General features: G+C 41.0%; 1 protein-coding gene across 3 annotated transcripts in view; it reads right to left on the bottom strand.

Annotated features, from left to right (window-relative positions):
• The window catches only part of LRRC1 (leucine rich repeat containing 1), a 136,654-nt gene that overhangs the window by 27,639 nt on the left and 91,199 nt on the right, over positions 1 to 17,816 (bottom strand). For all 3 annotated transcript variants that reach the window (XM_045193013.2, XM_024558049.4, XM_024558050.4), the window contains 3 exons: positions 5,075 to 5,131; positions 4,743 to 4,806; positions 4,267 to 4,341 (listed from right to left, as the gene is read on the bottom strand). In XM_045193013.2, coding sequence (XP_045048948.1) covers positions 4,267 to 4,341; positions 4,743 to 4,806; positions 5,075 to 5,131 — 196 coding nt within the window. The remainder of the gene's footprint in view (positions 1 to 4,266; positions 4,342 to 4,742; positions 4,807 to 5,074; positions 5,132 to 17,816) is intronic.

The following is a 17,816-nucleotide window of genomic DNA, read 5'->3' as shown; positions in this document are numbered from 1 at the left end:
TAATTTAAACATTTTGTCCAGATTATCTCTTAGCAAAAATTCATCTTATGACCTGCCCCTGAGGAAGCCAGAAGAATCAGACTACATTCCTACTAATTTCATGCCAGACCCCTGGGGTTGTTCTACCATTTTTATTAATTTCTTTTAATATGCCATTGTATCCTTTTCTTTCTGTCATCAATAAACACAAAAATAATTCTGACTACTTGAGACTGTCTGATATGGTTAGTCCTGATTTAATAGACATTTCTACAAAGAAAGAAAGAAGATATTTACTTGGTTAAAGTATATTTTATTGATTATGCTATTACAGCTGTATCATTTTTTCCCTCTCCTTTATTCCCCTCCACCCTGCATCCTCCCTCCCACCAGCATTTCCCTCCTTTAGTTCATGTCCATGGGTTGTACATATAAGTAACTTGGCTTCTGCATTTCCTATACTATCCTTAACATCCCCTTGTCTATTTTGTACCTACCAATTATGCTTCTTATTCCTCGCACCTTTTCTCCCATTCTCCCTCCTCCCCCTCCCTGCTGAAAACCCTCTATGTGATCTCTATTTCTGTGATTCTGTTCCTGTTCTAGTTGCTTAGTTTGTTCCTGTTTTTATTTTTGTTTTTTAGACTCAGTTGTTGACAGTTGTGAGTTTTGCTATCATTTTACTATTCATAGTTTTGATCATCTTCTTTTTCTTAGATAAGTCCCTTTAACATTTCATATAATAAGGGCTTGGTGATGATGAACTCCTTTAACTTGACCTTTTCTGGGAAGCACTTTATCTGCCCTTCCATTCTAAATGATAGCTTTGCTGGATAGAGTGATCTTGGATGGAGGTCCTTGCCTTTCATGACTTTGAATACTTCTTTCCAGTCTCTTCTTGCCTGCTAAGTTTCTTTTGAGAAATCAGCTGACAGCCTTAAGGGTACTCCTTTGTAGGTAACTGTCTCGTCTCCTTTTCTCTTGCTACTTTTAAGATTGTCTCCTTCTCTTTAATCTTGGGTAGTGTAATTATTATGTGCCTTAGTGTGTGCTTCCTTGGGCCCAACTGCTTTGGGACTGAGTTTCCTGGACTTCCTGGAAGTCTGTTTCTTTTGCCAGATTGAGGAAGTTCTCTGTTATTTTTTCAAATATACTCTCTCCCTATCATGTCTAATAGCTGGTATTTTATTACTTTCCTGACAACTTCCTGGGGGATTTTTTACCATCATCCTTTGTCCCTGAAGTAACTAGAATTCTCCCACTCAGGATTTCTTGTATTTTTCTAGAGAAATCTAAGTATTAATCAAGTCCTCACCCATATCAGTTGCTGATCTGCCCTTTCCTTTTCACAGACTCAGCCATGACCTCAGACAGAATCAATTCAGTTCCTACTCAGCTCCCTTAGTTCAAGTGATGCCATGGAAATCCCAGTGCTATCACGACAACAGTTAAACTTTTCCTGGGGAACTTCCTTCTAGTGTCAAGACTCTCCTGTGTTCGTCTGGTGTGCCCCTCCCAGAGTGCACAGCCCGTCACAGCTGGCTCTCACTGCTAAGCGAGGCAGCGTCAGAATTACCTTCAAATAGCACCTGCACCATCATGCAACCCACCCTGATTTTTGAGACTGGCTGTACTACACACCAAAGAATAAAATCCAGTAGCAGTTAGAAAAAAAATAAGAGGGAAATGCCCACTTGTTGTTTATTTGTTTGCCTGCTTGAGTTTTTCTCTCTCAAGTAATCAGGAGGCAGGCCTGCTTACTGGGATGCCACCAGACGACAATGTATTCAGAAGTCTGTATGCGACTTCATTTTATTTGGAACACCGTTCTCATACTTGATAACAGTAGAAAACACCTGAACACCATGACGTTCCAGCTACAGCAACTGTTACAAGGTAAAATGCAATCAAAATTATGCCAAAAAGGCACGTCACAAAATGAGGTAGAAATGTGTACCATCAGAATCAGGGGTCCTGGGGGGAATTCTGGTCAAGAGGGAGGTGTAGGTAGACACACTTAACCTCCCTGAACAAAGCTAAGAAGAATCACAAATAACGTCAAAACAAAAAACACCCAGAAGTGCCAGAAAATCAAACTCTGTGGAAGTCCAACAACGAATGATTCAAAGAAGCCTTATTCAACCAGATGGGTAGAAAGAAGAGACAGGAAGCCAGGGCAGAGAGAACATGGTGCCCTGGCAGCAAGAAAGGGGCAGTACCACATTCACGTGTGATAGATAAAAACTGGGAAGGATACCTGGGGAGCGAGTGATCCCAGCTCCAGGCCAGACCACACGGCCCAGGGTTCCATCACCAGGAAAACAAAGCTTCTTAACATCTGGCTGTAAAAACCAGTGAGGGTTGGGGGGCAGAAGAAACTGCCGGTCTCTCAGGAGAGTCTGTTTAAAGGGGCTGTGTGGTCCTAGAATGGACACAAACCCACCCACTCTGGGAACCAACACCAGGACAACAGCTAGGGGGACACCAGTCACACACAGGAAGTGGGCAAAGTGACTGGAAATAGGGTGAGTGCCAAGCGAGCCTCCAGCAGCCAGGCAGCAGCACTGTCCCCTCTCCAACCCCACCCTACACACAGAGCCACAAGGCAGTGAAGCGGGTTGCCTTGACCTGCCAAATACCTAAGGTCCCACCGCATGCAACTTAACTGGTGCGCTAAAACAGGGGAGTCAAAGCAACTCTACTTCATACACAGAAACAAACACAGGGAGGCTGCCGAATCGAGGAAACGAAGAATTATGGTCCAAGTGGAAGAAGAGAACAAAACCCTAGAAAAAGAACTAAACGAAATGGAGATAGCCAACCTATCAGATACAGAGTTCAAAACACTTGTGATCAGGATGCTCAGAGAACTCACTGAGTACTGAAAAGCATAAAAGAAGAAATGGAGGCTACAGTAAGTGAAATACAGAAAAATCCACAGGGAACCAACAGTGAAGGGAAGGAAGCTGGGAACAAAAAGAAGAAACAAACAGTCAATGAGAACAGAATGAAGAAATCAGAATTCAAATAAACAAGGAGAGAATAAGAAGACTATGGGATATCTCTAAAAATGCCAACATCTGAATCATATGGATGCCAGAAGGAGAAGTGGAAGAGCAAGAAATTGAAAACTTATTTGAAAAAATAATGAAGGAAAACGTCCCCAATCTGGCAAAGGAAAAAGACATACAAGTCCAGGAAGCTCAGAGCCTCAAACAAGTTGGATCCAAAGGGGACCACACCAAGAGACATCGTAATGAAAATGCCAAAGGTTACATATAAAGAGAGAATCTTAAAAGCAGCAACAGAAAATGAGACAGTTACTCACAAAGGAGTTCCCAGAAGACTGTCAGCTGATTTGAAACTTTACAGGTTGGAAAGGATTGGCAAGAAGTATTCAAAGTGATGAAAATCAAGGACATATAATCTACATTACTCTATCCAGCAAAGCTATCATTTGGAATGGAAGGGCAGATAAAGTGCTTCCCAGACAAGGCAAAGCTAAAAGAGTTCATCATCACCAAGACATTATTACATGAAATGTTAAAGGGACTTACTTAAGAAAAAGAAGAAGATCAAAAGTATGAACATTAAAATGACAATAAACACAACTATCAACAACTGAGTCTAAAAAACAAAAGTAAAAACAGGAACAAACTAAGCAAACAACTAGAACAGGAACAGAATCATAGATATGGAGATCAAATGAATGGTTATCGGTGGGAAGGGGGAGGAAGGAGAAAGGGGGAAAAGGTACAGGGAATAAGAAGTATAACTGGTAGGTACAAAATAGACAAGGGGATATTAAGAATAGTATAGGAAATGGAGAAGCCAAAGAACTTATATGCATGAGACATGGACATGGACTAAGGTGGGGAGCATTGCTGGAGGGAAGGGGGTGCAGGGCAGGGCAAAGGGGGAAAAATTGGGACAACTTTCATAGCATAATCAATAAAATACACTTAAAAAAAGAATTGGGGTCCGGGTAACTTATAAATTTGCTGGTCTTGAAGTAAACCACATGGGTAGCAAGGTTAAGACTTCACAAACTAAAGAACATATTTACTACCTTTAGAAATAGTGAGTTGAGGCTTTCGGTTTTTCTATGGCCACTCAGCATGATGGATGCTCAATATATTTTTGCAAATGTGCTTTTTCAACCGAAGTTTATGGGTGACAAGATCCACTTTATAGAAAATCTCATGTAGAAGCAGGAGACAGACACATGAGGGTGATGATGTCTATTGTTTTATGTTTGGGGAGAGAGAACGGGAAATCACTACGTACCTGAGGTAATTCTGACAGCTGATTTCCATCCAACCAGAGATCCTTCAGATGTAAGAGAGCTCCGATTGATTCTGGCTACAACAAACCAACCAAAAATAATAATGTTATGGTAACAGAAATCCAACTTGTAGTCTTCCATTAAGAAAGAAAGAATCCTATTTCAACAGTTAATTATTGGGTATAATAGAGGATGTTTCTTAGAATTTCTCCAATACCGAGCCCCCTTCCTAAAAGCACCAACAGCCTTGGAGAATGCCAGTCATTTCCACTTATGCTCATCATCTCTGCTCCCGACCCTCCACACCCCGAGCCACAACTCTTAATCCATGTGAACTGGAGCACATTCTTTAATGATGACAAGCTACACGTATGGAAATACTGGTTTGTAAGCATCCCTACTGACTTCCCTCCAGGTATTTTGTGTTCATAACCTAAGGAAAAAGTTAAATTCAAATCATTCTTCAATATGGACTTACCAAATTATATATTTCATTGTTTCCTAAATCAAGTTCTTCTAGTCTCCGTAGCTGAGTAAGAGAGCTGTTTTAAAAAAAAAAAAGTGGTCTTAGAGAATACTTAGAAATGCTAAGCAATGTGTATTCCTCACTTAAAACTAGTTTCCAAAAATAAGATTCATTTGGACGTTACTAATACTGCATAGGAAGAACCATTAAGAGAAGGCTGGCATCTCCCAAACTTTCCCTGAGACACAGAATCTCTTTTTGACAAAATATTGTAGTACTTTTTTTTAATCCTAGAAGAAATTCATTCAGTACAAAATCCCCTCTTATTTTCCCCAGAGACTCACTCAGGAAGATATGTAAGAAGATTCTCTCTCAGTTCCAGTGAAGCCAGGTTATAAAGACTAGGAATGAACAGAAGAAAAAGGTATAAGGAAAATTCCTGAGATTCGTCCTACTCCCCCTCCCCATAACAGGTACTCTAAAGTGCAATTCTTAATAAAGCCTGTATATCACTTCCCAGGGGAAAACTCTCACCACCATCCCACCCCTACTCCCATTAAAAGCAACATAATCTTCACCTCCCAGATATTAATTTTAAAAGAAAAAGAGTAGTGGCATCACTGTAAGGCACCCTCATTCAAATTACCGTGTTCATTTGATATGGGAAAATAACTCACTAGTAGTCACTGAAAGAGTATGGCTCCCAGGACCAGGATAGAAGCAGTATATGTGCTCCTAGACTTCACAGCGTGAAAAATTTACTGTTACCATAAAAAAACAGTAACGCCTTTAATGACACAGAGCACAGAGCTCTGCTCCCAGAGACCATTCCTGTTTGAAAGTAGTGGGCACCTCAACCCAGAGCCCAAGTGCTCTACTTAGATCACAAACTCACAGAGCACGTGCCAGGAGCTCTATGGAAATAACTGCCATTTAAATGCATTAGGGAAAATGCAGTAACGTACCTCACGTGATGCCTGGATCACAAGCCTGACTCAGTAAATGTAGCTACAGTGATGCTGCCCTTATTTCTATTAACCCCCTGAATGGCACTCTCTTCAGCAGATTCTATTGCCTCTTCAGTGTAACCTACGCCTATTAGGAGGACCGTGAAAGGAGACAGATGCCCTCCCCAGACATGATTATCTGGGTGGCAATTCTGCATCACCAGAAACCTCAGCATCCTGAGTGATGTCAGCACTGGCACAGAGAAGATGACCGATTTGTCCGTTACTCCAACAGGCAGTGTGCTAAGCTCTATACCCATTGAAAACTCAAGTTTTTGCTAGTATCACCATAGTAACATCCCGATTTGGAGGATCTGTGTGTGTCAGCGCACAGAACACAGGAATCGGGCATTATCCCAACACTCTAATTGCCCTTAACCCTCTCTTCTCCCTCCAACGCACAAGCCAGAATCACGGGTACTAACAATCGCCCTTAACCCTCTATTCTCCTTCCAATGTACAAGCCAGAATCACGGGTACTAACAGAGCTGGTTTCCAAACATTGGAAAATGTAAGCCTGATTGCATGAACACTGTATTTACATACTTAAAGCCCATTTGCTTAAAAATATATTTTAACTATACTATGACATGCGCAAATTCTGCATCTCCTCCAATTTTAGAAAACTGAAAAATAGTTTTGACAATTAAAGCAAACAAATGAAACTCTTTAGAATGTATTATTTCTGAAAAATAAAAATCCCTGCTAATAAGTAATTACGATTTTAATAACGTTCTCCAAGGGAAATGTAACCAGGTGGAAAGCTGGAGCTACCAAGTCTACTTTCTCTAGGCCAAGTTTTTACACAAAAGAAGTAACAACTGCTTCCAAAAGCAATCAGTATAAGGGTAGTAAGTATAAGCAGTATAAGCATAAGCAGATAAGGGTAATAAGTAATATCTTTAAAAGTCATTGTAAAAGTAAAGATTTCAAAACAGAGGGCTTCATTTTCAGTTTTAAGTCTTCATGTAACCCATAGCCAATTTTATTGGGAGGTAGTACTCATTTGGCTAGTTTCCCAACGGTATTTTAAAACTCACTGGTAGAACTGTCATTTTATACATTCCTCATTTTCACACCTATTTCGACACACTAAAGACATCCACTAGTACAAGGAGGAAGAAGTTCTCCTTTGCTTCAAACAAGGAGGAAAGTTCTCCTTTACTCACTGGGCCTCATCAAAGGCATGTTAAAAAGCAGTTTTACAGGCCTTGCTGCCGAGGGTGCGGAATGAGCCTCCTGCCTGAAACACAGACTGCAGCCGGGGAGACAGCTACCTGCTACCTCTGGCAGGAGGTGCTGAGCAGGGCTCCTCACACACACCGCTCTTAATTAGCAACAATCCAGCACTAGGATAACGGGATTAGGAATGTGAGGCTTTGTGTGAGGTCCATTAGAAAGTGGCAAAGCCACAGTTCAAACCTGGATGAAAGTCAAAACTGCGGCCTCCTGCTTCACTGCCCTGAGGCAGCTGGGGGCACTCTATTCTCTGGGACTCTCGGAATCCGTCCTACCTTCTTAACCACTGCACGGGACAGGGGAATTTCTGTTGGTTTATGTCATTTTAAGAATACAATACACATTTTAAAATTACCTTTAAATATTGCCTGGAAGGTAACGGGCATAGACCACAGTTAACTAAAAGCAAATAGCGCTTGAGTAAAAGTACTCCAAAGATGCCAACACATTTGTGGATGTATGTAACTCAATAATAACGTCATGTTAGATTAAATGCATAGTTCCCACTCCTACACGTTAACATACAAATATAACATCCTCTTCAGTAAAAAGCGTCTGACTACAAAACCTCTTGGTTTCTACTGTTTTCAGATAGTAGGAAAAAGGTGAATGTACAGGTGTTACAACAAGAATCATTTTGGTAACCTTTCAAAACTCAAAAATTAACATATATAAAATAATAGCCTTTCTGAGACAACGCTTCCCCATAATTTTAAACTATTTGAAACGAAGAATTAGAACATCATAATCACACACCAGGGACCCACATATAAAAAGTGCCACTCTGAAAAAAGCATGTTGCTTCTCAGAGGTGAGATGCCAGATGCTTGCGCTCAAACCCTGGGCTGTCCCTCACTAACCAGCTGGATTTGCTCAGCTGAGTTGCTTCACCACTATATCTCAATCTCCCCTAGAACGAATATAATCAAATCTACCATGGCAAGTAGGGCACACATATTTTCCAGTCACGTTTACAAAGCTGGCTTTGTGCCTTATTTCCTTGAGACAGCCTCTGTTCCCAAGCAGTCAGGTACCTTACAAGTGCAGGTACTTGAGTTAGGGTCTTCTAAAAGATTGCTAAAAGATACTATTAATCACAGAAGTCATCCCCACTACAAAAAACTTCTCGAAGAACAGGCCCTACAGATGGTGAGCCACTGGCACTGGCCAGCTGTTAACTAACCATATACTGTCCATAACTGGTGACTGATGGGAGGGACAAGGAAGAGAAAGCAAAGGAACAGCTTTGACTACAGATGCCCACCTCCCATACAGCCCAAACCTCAGGTATAGTATGGACTAGGCATTCACAGTCCAGAGAATCATTTTAACTGATTCTAAAATAAAAGCAAGGGTTCAGTGCTCATCCGTTCTTGCTTAGGATAGTTTCAGAACAAATGCAGAATTCTACCAGCCCATTCCAAAATGGTTCTCCAGATTGGTCTAGATCCAGCTAACATAAAATGGAATCTGCCTGAATGCAGGTTTAGACCAGAGACATAAATTAAAAAATGAATCAATAAATGAATGAATGCATGCTCTCCCTTCCTAGTCTTTCAGAATACAGCGTCTTCAACGGAGACTTCAGTACAGTGTCCCCCTCCCTCGCCAAACGAAGCAACCCGGTCGATTCAATACAAGTATCTTTGCACCTCTTAGAGAACCTGAAACAGAACACAGTGCTGAGAGCTGTTGGAGTGGGGATGTGAACCCAATTCTGTCTATTTCAGAGGCCCAGAGAAACCAGAACACCCAAACTGCACATATATTTAGCAGCCACTTCAGTGACAACATGACATCATACGGACAAGAGAAAAGTAATAGGTGTTTCTAACACTTTTACAAGTGTGAAAAAAATCAGACACTTGAGGTATAATATGAGAATTACTGATCTTTAATATTCCTACTAATAACGGTATCAGCAGCTTACTACTTGACACATTGTTGTAGGTGCTTCACAAGAATTAACTTTATGGACAAGAAAACTAAAGCAGAGAGAGGGAACTTGAACAAGGCCTCACAACTGGTGAGTGGCAAAGCCAGGACTCACTAGGGAATCTGCATTTTTATTTTTATTTTTTATCTTCACCCGAGGACATTTCTTTTCATTGCTTTTAAAGAAAATGGGAGGGCAGGAGAGAAAGAGAGGGAGAGAAAAAGGGAGACAGAGACAGAGAGAAACATCAATGTGAAAGAAACACCGACTGGCTGCTTCTCGTATGCGCCCCAACCGGGGAGCAGACCTGCAACCTGGGTATGTGCCCATGTCCCTTTGGTCTGCGAGACGACACTCCAACCAACTGAGCCACGTGGGCCAGGAAAGGAATCTGCATTTTTAATCACATCTTCTGCAATCTCTAAGTCAACTTTGTGATTAGGTAGGTAATACATCTAATATATATACAAAACAAAGTATTCAGTAATAAGTTTTCCTCCCATCTTTGTCCCCCATTTATCTGGTTTCCCACCACCGAGACACTTCTCACGGGAAACCCCATTTTTGTTAGTTACATCTGCACTCACCCAAGAGTTTTTTTGGTGTAAAGAGAAGCAGGCATGAATATATAGTCTCGTTCTCCTCCTCTTCACATGAAAGGTAGCATCCTATATACACCTGACACTTTGCTTTCCACCCTTCACAGATTTTTGTCTCACCTGTACATACCAGTATTTTTCCTAAAATTGCATAAAATCTCACCATCTACACACACCTGAATGTTTTTAAACACTCTTCTATTAACAGCTATTTTACCCTTTGGTTTTAATTTCTGGCCAATTAAATGTCTATGCAATGTTACTGGCATAACCTCACCCTCCTCCCACAAAAAGACATGATTCTCTCTTCTCACCGTCACGGCCACCTCCTCTCCCACCAAGTGGGGTTAAAACAAAGACTGACAAGCCCTGCAGGAAGTGTCGGAGCCTGTCTGCTGAGCACACTAACGGGTGGGGTTTTCCAGCTCATGAGAGCAGCGACCAAAGTGGCACTTTTGGAAGTCAGAATGCAGGTCAACTGTATTTTTAGGGTTCTATTTCAGGGACTGGGTGAGTGGCTACTTTAAAGAATTTACATCTGTTCTCTACTATTTAAAAAAAACAACACTTTTTAATCCACTTGGATTTTTTTTTCCATTTTGGTGGCCAAAATCATTAAGAAAGTAAAAAAATAAAACAAATGAAGGTAGCCCAAGAAAACAAACGGCAGTACACTATTAAAGCCATTAAAACATAAACTCTACACAATTTATGGCAGTGATATTTGGGGAAGACAATATTGATGGATGGATATAGGGGGAACTGCTTAAGCACACACTGATTTCTGCTTTCTAGAAATGAAATTATTATTTAAGAAATCTCAGCTAACATATTTCCTTATGGTGCCTTTGTTCCAGATATTTTTCTAAAAATTTTTATTTGTTTTTGAAACAGTACACGTTTTATAGAAACTCCAAGGCCTCGCAGAAGAGCATTAAATGTGTAACAGTTTCCAAATAGATTTACTCCTCTTAAGCAGCACGCACTAATACATTACGGGTAAGCGGCCTGGCAGGAGGCCTTCTGAGCAGGAGCCACGTGGCTCACTGAGTTCAAGCCCACCAAAATTAAGGTCACCATCCCCTGGGGTAGCAGTCACAAAGTCAGACCCACATGTTCTACTTCACTCTGCCAGGGAACCCAGGGCTATCCACCGGCTCTCCTTCCATTAGCAAACTGTCAGAATTAAATGCTTATTGAAAACAACCATTTAGTGACTGACAATTAGGTTTTGGGTACTATGCCAGTCCGTTACGTATACTTCTTCTCCTTTAAAAAACACTATTTTTTTAAGAAAAAATTTTCAATTAAACAGAGTAAAGATGTTTAGATATATTTAGGTTAACATGGTTTTTTTTGAAGATATTAGTTTCTTTTATTGCCAAGGACCTGGAATCTCATGGAGACAGACACGCAAAGTACAGACAAAGCAGCGTGCTCCCAGAGTAAAGCCGAGGCTTCCCTGACCCTCCAAACTCCCCACGTGTTCATTCCCACGGAGCTTTGTACCCCCCCAACCTTTACTCCCACTCCACATCGCCTGAACGTTTCGGAGGCCCTGGCTATGCGTGCCTGCCTGGTCATCACATGTAACTGAAACAAAATGACTGCAAAGCATTACTCGTAAGGCCACGTTACCGTTTTCCTGGTGAGAATAAACAAGGCCAGTTCTCCAGCAGCAGCAGCAGGCTTCACATTTGCCTGAGGCCCATCCTTTTCTTTTACTCACTGGGCTCTATGTCACACAGTATAAAATTCACCTTTTAATGTGTACAATTCAATGGTTTTTAGTACATGCCTAAGACTGTGCAAACAGCACCACTACCAAATTCCAGAAAATTTTCATCATCCGAAAATAAACTTCGTGCCTCTCAGAAGTCACTCTTTATACAGCCCCTCCACCCCTCCCCAGCTGCTGCCAACCACTAGTCTAAATTCTGTCTCTAAGGATTTGCTTACATTGGACGTGTCATACAGATGGAATCGGACATATGTGCCCTTTTCTGCCTGGCTTCCTTTCCTTAGCATGTTTTCAAGGTTCATCAGTGTTGTGGCATGTGTCGGTACCTCATTACTTTCCATGGCTGAGTAACAGTCCATTACGTGGAAATGCCGTACCACATCCTGTTCATCAGCTCATCGACTGACAAAAATCTGGGTTGTTTTCACCTTTTGGGTATTATTAACATTGCTACTAGAACACGTGTGAGTAAGCTTTTGCGTAGACGCGTTTCCAGTCCTCTCGGGTGCATATTTAACTAGGAGTGAAAACGCTGGGTCCTGAGGTCACTGTGCTCAACGTTCTGAGGAAGCTCTGCTCCCTCAAATGTGGGAATGTGTCATCGTATGTTCCCACCAACAGTGTTTCAGGGCTTCGGTTTCTCTACGTCCTCACCAACGTCTGTTTTCATTCATCGCTGTGACTGCAGTCACCCAGTGCGTGTAAAGTGGTATTTGACTGTGATTGTGCCCTTATGAGATACGATTCTCAAATATGTTCTCCCACCTGTAGGCTGTCTTTTCACTTTCCTCATAGTGTCCTCTCATGCACAGAAGTCTTAAATTTTCCTAACGTCCAATTTATCCATTTTTCTGGGCTTTTAGTGTTTTATATAAGAAACCAAGGCCTAATTCAATATCATAAAGACTTACCCCTGTTTTCTCCTGAGAGCTTTAGCTCTTACATCTTGGTCTTTGTTCCAGGTAGATTTATTTTTTGTATGTAGTGTTAAGTAGGAGTGTAATTCATTCTTCTATATGCAGATGGATATTCAGTCGCCCCAATAGCATTTAAAAAGAAGGTTTTCCTCACTGAATTGTTTTATTTAGTACTCTTATTTAAATTAGTTCACCATAAATGCAAGGGTTTATGTCTAAATTTCCAATTCTATTCCACTGATCTGTGCATCTGCCCTTATGCCAGAACCACACAGTCTTGATTATTGTAGCTTTGTAGTTAAGTTTTAAAATTTGAAAGTGTGAATCCTCCAACTTTGTTGTTCTTCCTTAAGATTGCATTGGCAATTCTGGATCTGTGATATTTCAATACGAATTTTAAGATCAACTCATGAATTCCTGCGAAAAAGCCCAATAGGATTTTAATAGGGTTGAGTTGATTCTGTAGATCAACTTGGGAAGTACTGTTATCTCAATAATAAAAAGTCCTCCAACCTGTAAACAAAATGTGTCTTTCCATTTATTAAGGTCTTCTCTAACTTCTACAATGTTTTGTAGTTTGCAGTGTATCTATTATACATTTCTATTCAATTTATTCCTAAGTATTTTATTATTTTTGGGGCTTCGTAAATTAAATTTTTTATTTAATTGCTTGATTGTTCAAAGGTAGTATATAGAAATACAACTGATTTTTGTATATTAATCTCATATACTGTAATCTTAAAAAAATTTTATTGATTATGAGTTCTCTCATTTTTTTCTCCCCTTTATTCTCCTCCACCCTGCGCCCCCTGTCCCACCAGCATCCCTGCCCCACTTGGTTCATGTCCATGGATAGTACATTTAAGTTCCTTGGCTTCTCCACTTCCTATACTATTCTTAACCTCCCCCTGTCTATTTTGTACCTACCATTTATGCTTCTTATTCCCTGTACCTTTTCCCCCATTCTCCCCCCACCCTCGCTGATAACCCTCTATGTGATCTCCATTTCTGTGATTCTCTTCCTGTTACACTTGCTTGCTTAGTGTGTTTTTGTTTTGTTTAGGTTCAGTTGTTGATAGTTATGAGTTTATCATTTTACTGTTCAGATTTTTACCTTCTTTTTCTTAGATAAATCCCTTTAACATTTCATATAATAAGGTCTTGGTAATGATGAAGTCTTTTAACTTGACCATATCCAGGAAGCACTTTATCTGCCCTTCCATTCCAAAACATAGCTTTGCTGGGTAGAGTAATCTTAGATGTAGGTCCTTGCCTTTCATGACTTTGAATACTTCTTTCCAGCTCCTTCTTGCCTGTAAGGTTTCTTTTGAGAAATCAGCTGACAGTCTTATGAAAACTCCTTTGTAGGTAATTGTCTCCTTTTCTCTTGCTACTTTTAAGATTCTCTGCTTATCTTTAATCTTGGCTAATTTAATTATGATGTGCCTTAGTGTGTGCTTCCTTGGGCCCAACCTCTTTGGGACACTCTAAGCTTCCTGGACGTCCTGGAAGTCTATTTCCTTTTCCAGATCAGGAAAATTCTCCTTATGTTTTCAACTAAGTTTTCGATTTCTTGCTCTTCCTCTTATCTTTCTGGCACCCTTATGATTCGGATGTTGGAATGTTTAAAGTTGTCCTGGAGGTTCCTAAGCCTCTCATTTTTTTTTGAATTCTTGTTTCTCCATTCTGTTCTGGTTGAAGTTTCTTTCTTCCTTCTGTTCCAAACCGTTGATTTGAGTCCTGGTTTCCTTCCCTTCACTGATGGTTCTCTGTTTATTTTCCTTTATTTCACTTTGCACAGCCTTCATGTTTTACTCTATTTGCAACCATACTCAACCATTTCTGTGAGCATCCTGATTATTAATGTTTTGAACCCTTCATCTGATAGGTTGGCTATCTCTTCATCACTTAGTTCTATTTTTGGAGCTTAGATGTGTTTTTTCATTTGGGCCATATTTCTTTTTCTCAGTGCACCTGTTACATTGTAAGGGGTGGAGCCTTAGGTATTCCCCAGGTGGGACAACCCAGGTCACTATGTTGTGGTGCTGTATGTGAGGGAGGAATCAGAGAGGGAACAATGCTGCTTGCTCAGCTCTTGGCCAGCTTTCAGTCACTTCCCCTGCTATCCATAAGCACATTGGGTCCTTCTGGTTCTGATTCCTGGGGCGGGGGGGGGGGGGGGGGGGGGCGGCGCTCTTGTCCGTTGCTGGACCCTGTGGGTCTCTCCAACCAACTCTCCTGTGACTCTCACAGTTTCTCCCACCGCCGCAACCCCCACAAGTTTTTACAGTCAGAGGTTTTGATGCTTTATCTCCCTGTGCTGGAACCCTAGGTTGCATGGTCTGTCTCGCTCCCCAGTTGTTTCTCCTAGTTTATCCACATACAAATGTAGGACCGCCCCATCTGGCCACAGCCGTCCTGCGCGTCCTCTCCACCCTGGCTGCCCGTCTCTGCCCCTCCTACCAGTCTGGATGAATGTTTCTTCTTTAACTCCTTGGTTGTCGGACTTCCATACAGTTCCATTTTCTGGCAGTTCTGGTTGTTTTTTGTTTTTAAATTTGTTGTTGTCCTTCTTTTGGTTGTGCCAGGATGCAAAGTGTATCTACCTACACCTCCATCTTGGCCCTAAGTCTCTGAACCTATATACTGTAACCTTGCTGAATTCATTTATTAGCTCTAATAGTTTTTGTGGATTCTTTAAAATTCTCTAATACAGATCATATCCATCTGTAGGCCAACTCATTTTTAAAAAGTAAAAAAATTGCTGCATGTGATTTACTTGAATAGAAATTGATACAGCTGACCTCAAGAAAAGTATTTTCAGTATTAAAATGTTGTTCGGAAGACAAATTTTTCGCAAATTTTGTCAACATCTGAAAACTTCTCAAACTAAAATTTTCCTTCCTGGCTTTAAATGAAATCTTCCAAGTATTTTTAGTGACTGTGCAGTAAAAAGTCATTGCTCACTAGGCACTGTTTCCAAGGGCATATCTGAAAAATCTGGTGTATTCAGAGTTTTCCTAGAGCCTATCAAGACTTGGAATTCGATTCTCTAAGACCCTACTGAATGCTTCTCCTCCTCAACTGCTGCCCTTCCATGCTAACTGCCATTCAGTGAGATATATATATGATGTCTGTCCAGAAAAAGTCCAACCATTGTTAATGTAACAGAAAAGGTTTGTGCAACATTGATGTAATCTGGCAGCCAAGGAGAGTGGACTGGAATGCACATGTGTGAACAATGACGACTTCACTGTACTAGTCAGTGGGGGCAGTAGATGCCGTTGAGTGAGCATGTGTACTGTGTGGCCATCACATTCAAAAAGACTGAGCAAGTAGAATAACGAATCTGCATCAAATTTTGTGTTAAGCTTAACATTCCTCTGCAGAAACTACTTGATAATTTTGAAGGCCGCAGCTATGGGCAGCTGGTGACTGGCAGCTTCATCACAATAACACACCTGCTTATGCATCATGTCTCATGCAGAGTTTTTTGGCAAAACATCAAATCACCCAGGTGACTCAGCCCCTCTACACTCCAGATTTGGTGTCCTGTGACTTCTAACTTTTCCCAAAACTAAAATCACCTTTGGAAGAGATTTCAGACAGACCATCAATGAGATTCAGGAAAATACAATAGGGCAGCTGATGGTGAGCAGAACTGTGTGAGGTCCCACAGTGCCTACTTTGACAGGGATGGAGGCATCATCTTCCCATGTACAATGTTTCTTGTATCTTCTTCAATAAATGTCTCTATTTTTCATACTATGTGGCTGGATACTTTCTGGACAAACCATATCTGTCTCCCAACTTTTTCTAAAAGAGATTCAAAGAAGTCTTTTCAAGAGTACGAATATGTAAGTCATTTCATGAAATAGAAAACTAAGGACATGGGAGGGAGGAAGAAACTATTGTGCCCACTGTGAGACAACATGAAGCAAAGAAAATGCAGTTTCTTCAAGGAAAAAGCGAAGTTTAAATTCAAGCTCTACCACCCACCAGGGACACAGACCAGGGCAGATTACTTACCGTCCTTTCACAGACGAAGCTAACAGAGCTCAGGGTGGTTAATGCTAACCTTATGAGTACGGGTGTTGTGATGGGACTGTATGTGCCTAACAGAACACCCCGCCCCACTGTCAATGCCAGGAACGTCTCTGCCCCCAATTCCTTACTTCCCTTCACCACACAGAATTGATACAGCTGCTCTCCCTGAGCAGCGAAGTTAGCTTTGAGCTTTCCGCAACATAAGCAGAAAAGGAAGTGTGATAAATGTTAAACGTTAAAAAGTGAGCTATTTTTCCCTAAAGATACATACTTTTAAAATCTCTCCCTAATCGCTCCTCATGTTAGGGGAAATTAACCAATATTAACAGACAGTAATTATTCTTCATTTGGAGGTTTTACAGCAAACAAAAGCAGTTTTATTTCATGGTTGTTTCTTTGTGAACTTTTGACACAAATCGAGTGTACAGCACTGACACAGAAAAGCGACTGTGCAGGAACAGGCTGACGTAGTCCTAGTAAAAAGCTTCCAGAACCTGCCTGGGTTACTTATGCTGGCGGGTTAGAAGTCAGTGGGGTGTAGGAGGCAGCACAGTGTGCTTTGTCATACGTATTGGCTCAGTGTGTCAGAGCAACACCGGGTTCAGTACAAACACAAAGGGAGTTTAACAACTGAGACCCCCCCAGTTTCAGGGTACAAGGTGATCCCGATGCAGACACTAATTATACATATGCGCAAGCACTGAACCACGAGACTCCTGTGTACAAAGGACTAAGGTGCTTATTATGTGGGAAGTAAAGGGTATACAGTCAGGGAACCTGCGAATCTGTGATCTATTTCACCTCTTCCAATCACTGGAGAAGGACTGACAAAAGAGGTAGACTTTTCAATCATTAAGTGAGAAAAATACCTGTCAGTTTGGAAAGAGAAGGCAGGTAAAAAAATTTTTAATTCACTTTCATGAAAGGATCTGAATCTTTCTGCTGGGTTTGGGCAGAGCTCAGTGGAATCCGCATCTCAGTAAAAACCCCATAATGCATCTGCTACAATAAACAAGTATTAGGTTGGCCAAGAGTCTCTTACATTTTTTCCATAAAACGAAAGACACATTTTTCATTTCCACCAAAAACTTTATTGATTTGGATATTCTGAGTCTGTCGGCTATCTCCTATCTCCCCCGCTATCAGCTTCTAGTGGGTAGAGGCATGGGTGCTGCTAAACATCTTCCAACGCATAAGACAGCCCCACAGCTAAGAATCATTTGGGCAAAATGTCAGTAGTACCAGAAAGCTTCGCAAACCACTTTTGACATGTTCGATCAGTCCTCCATTCACCACACAAATCTTTTTTTGCATTTCAGTTGAATTTTTACCTTTCTTGAAATAATAGAGCATAATATGCTGAAAATGTTGCATTATTTTCTCCCATCTTCAGTTTTAAAAGGGCTGCACAGAAATTCACCAAATTTGGTAAGCATTTTTTAATGCACACAGTTATGACAGCTGTCACAATACAATCTAACAAAATTGTTTCAAATGAAGTTAAAGACAACTAAGCACCACTACAGCCATTGTACAGAAAAAAACGTAACAGACTTTCTGGGCTACCCAGTACTATTAAGTGTCTGAAACAGTAGTCTCA

The sequence above is a fragment of the Desmodus rotundus genome, chromosome 11, assembly GCF_022682495.2.
Source record: "Desmodus rotundus isolate HL8 chromosome 11, HLdesRot8A.1, whole genome shotgun sequence".
NCBI classification, from domain to species: domain Eukaryota; kingdom Metazoa; phylum Chordata; class Mammalia; order Chiroptera; family Phyllostomidae; genus Desmodus; species Desmodus rotundus.
This window is presented reverse-complemented; position numbering and strand designations above follow the sequence as displayed.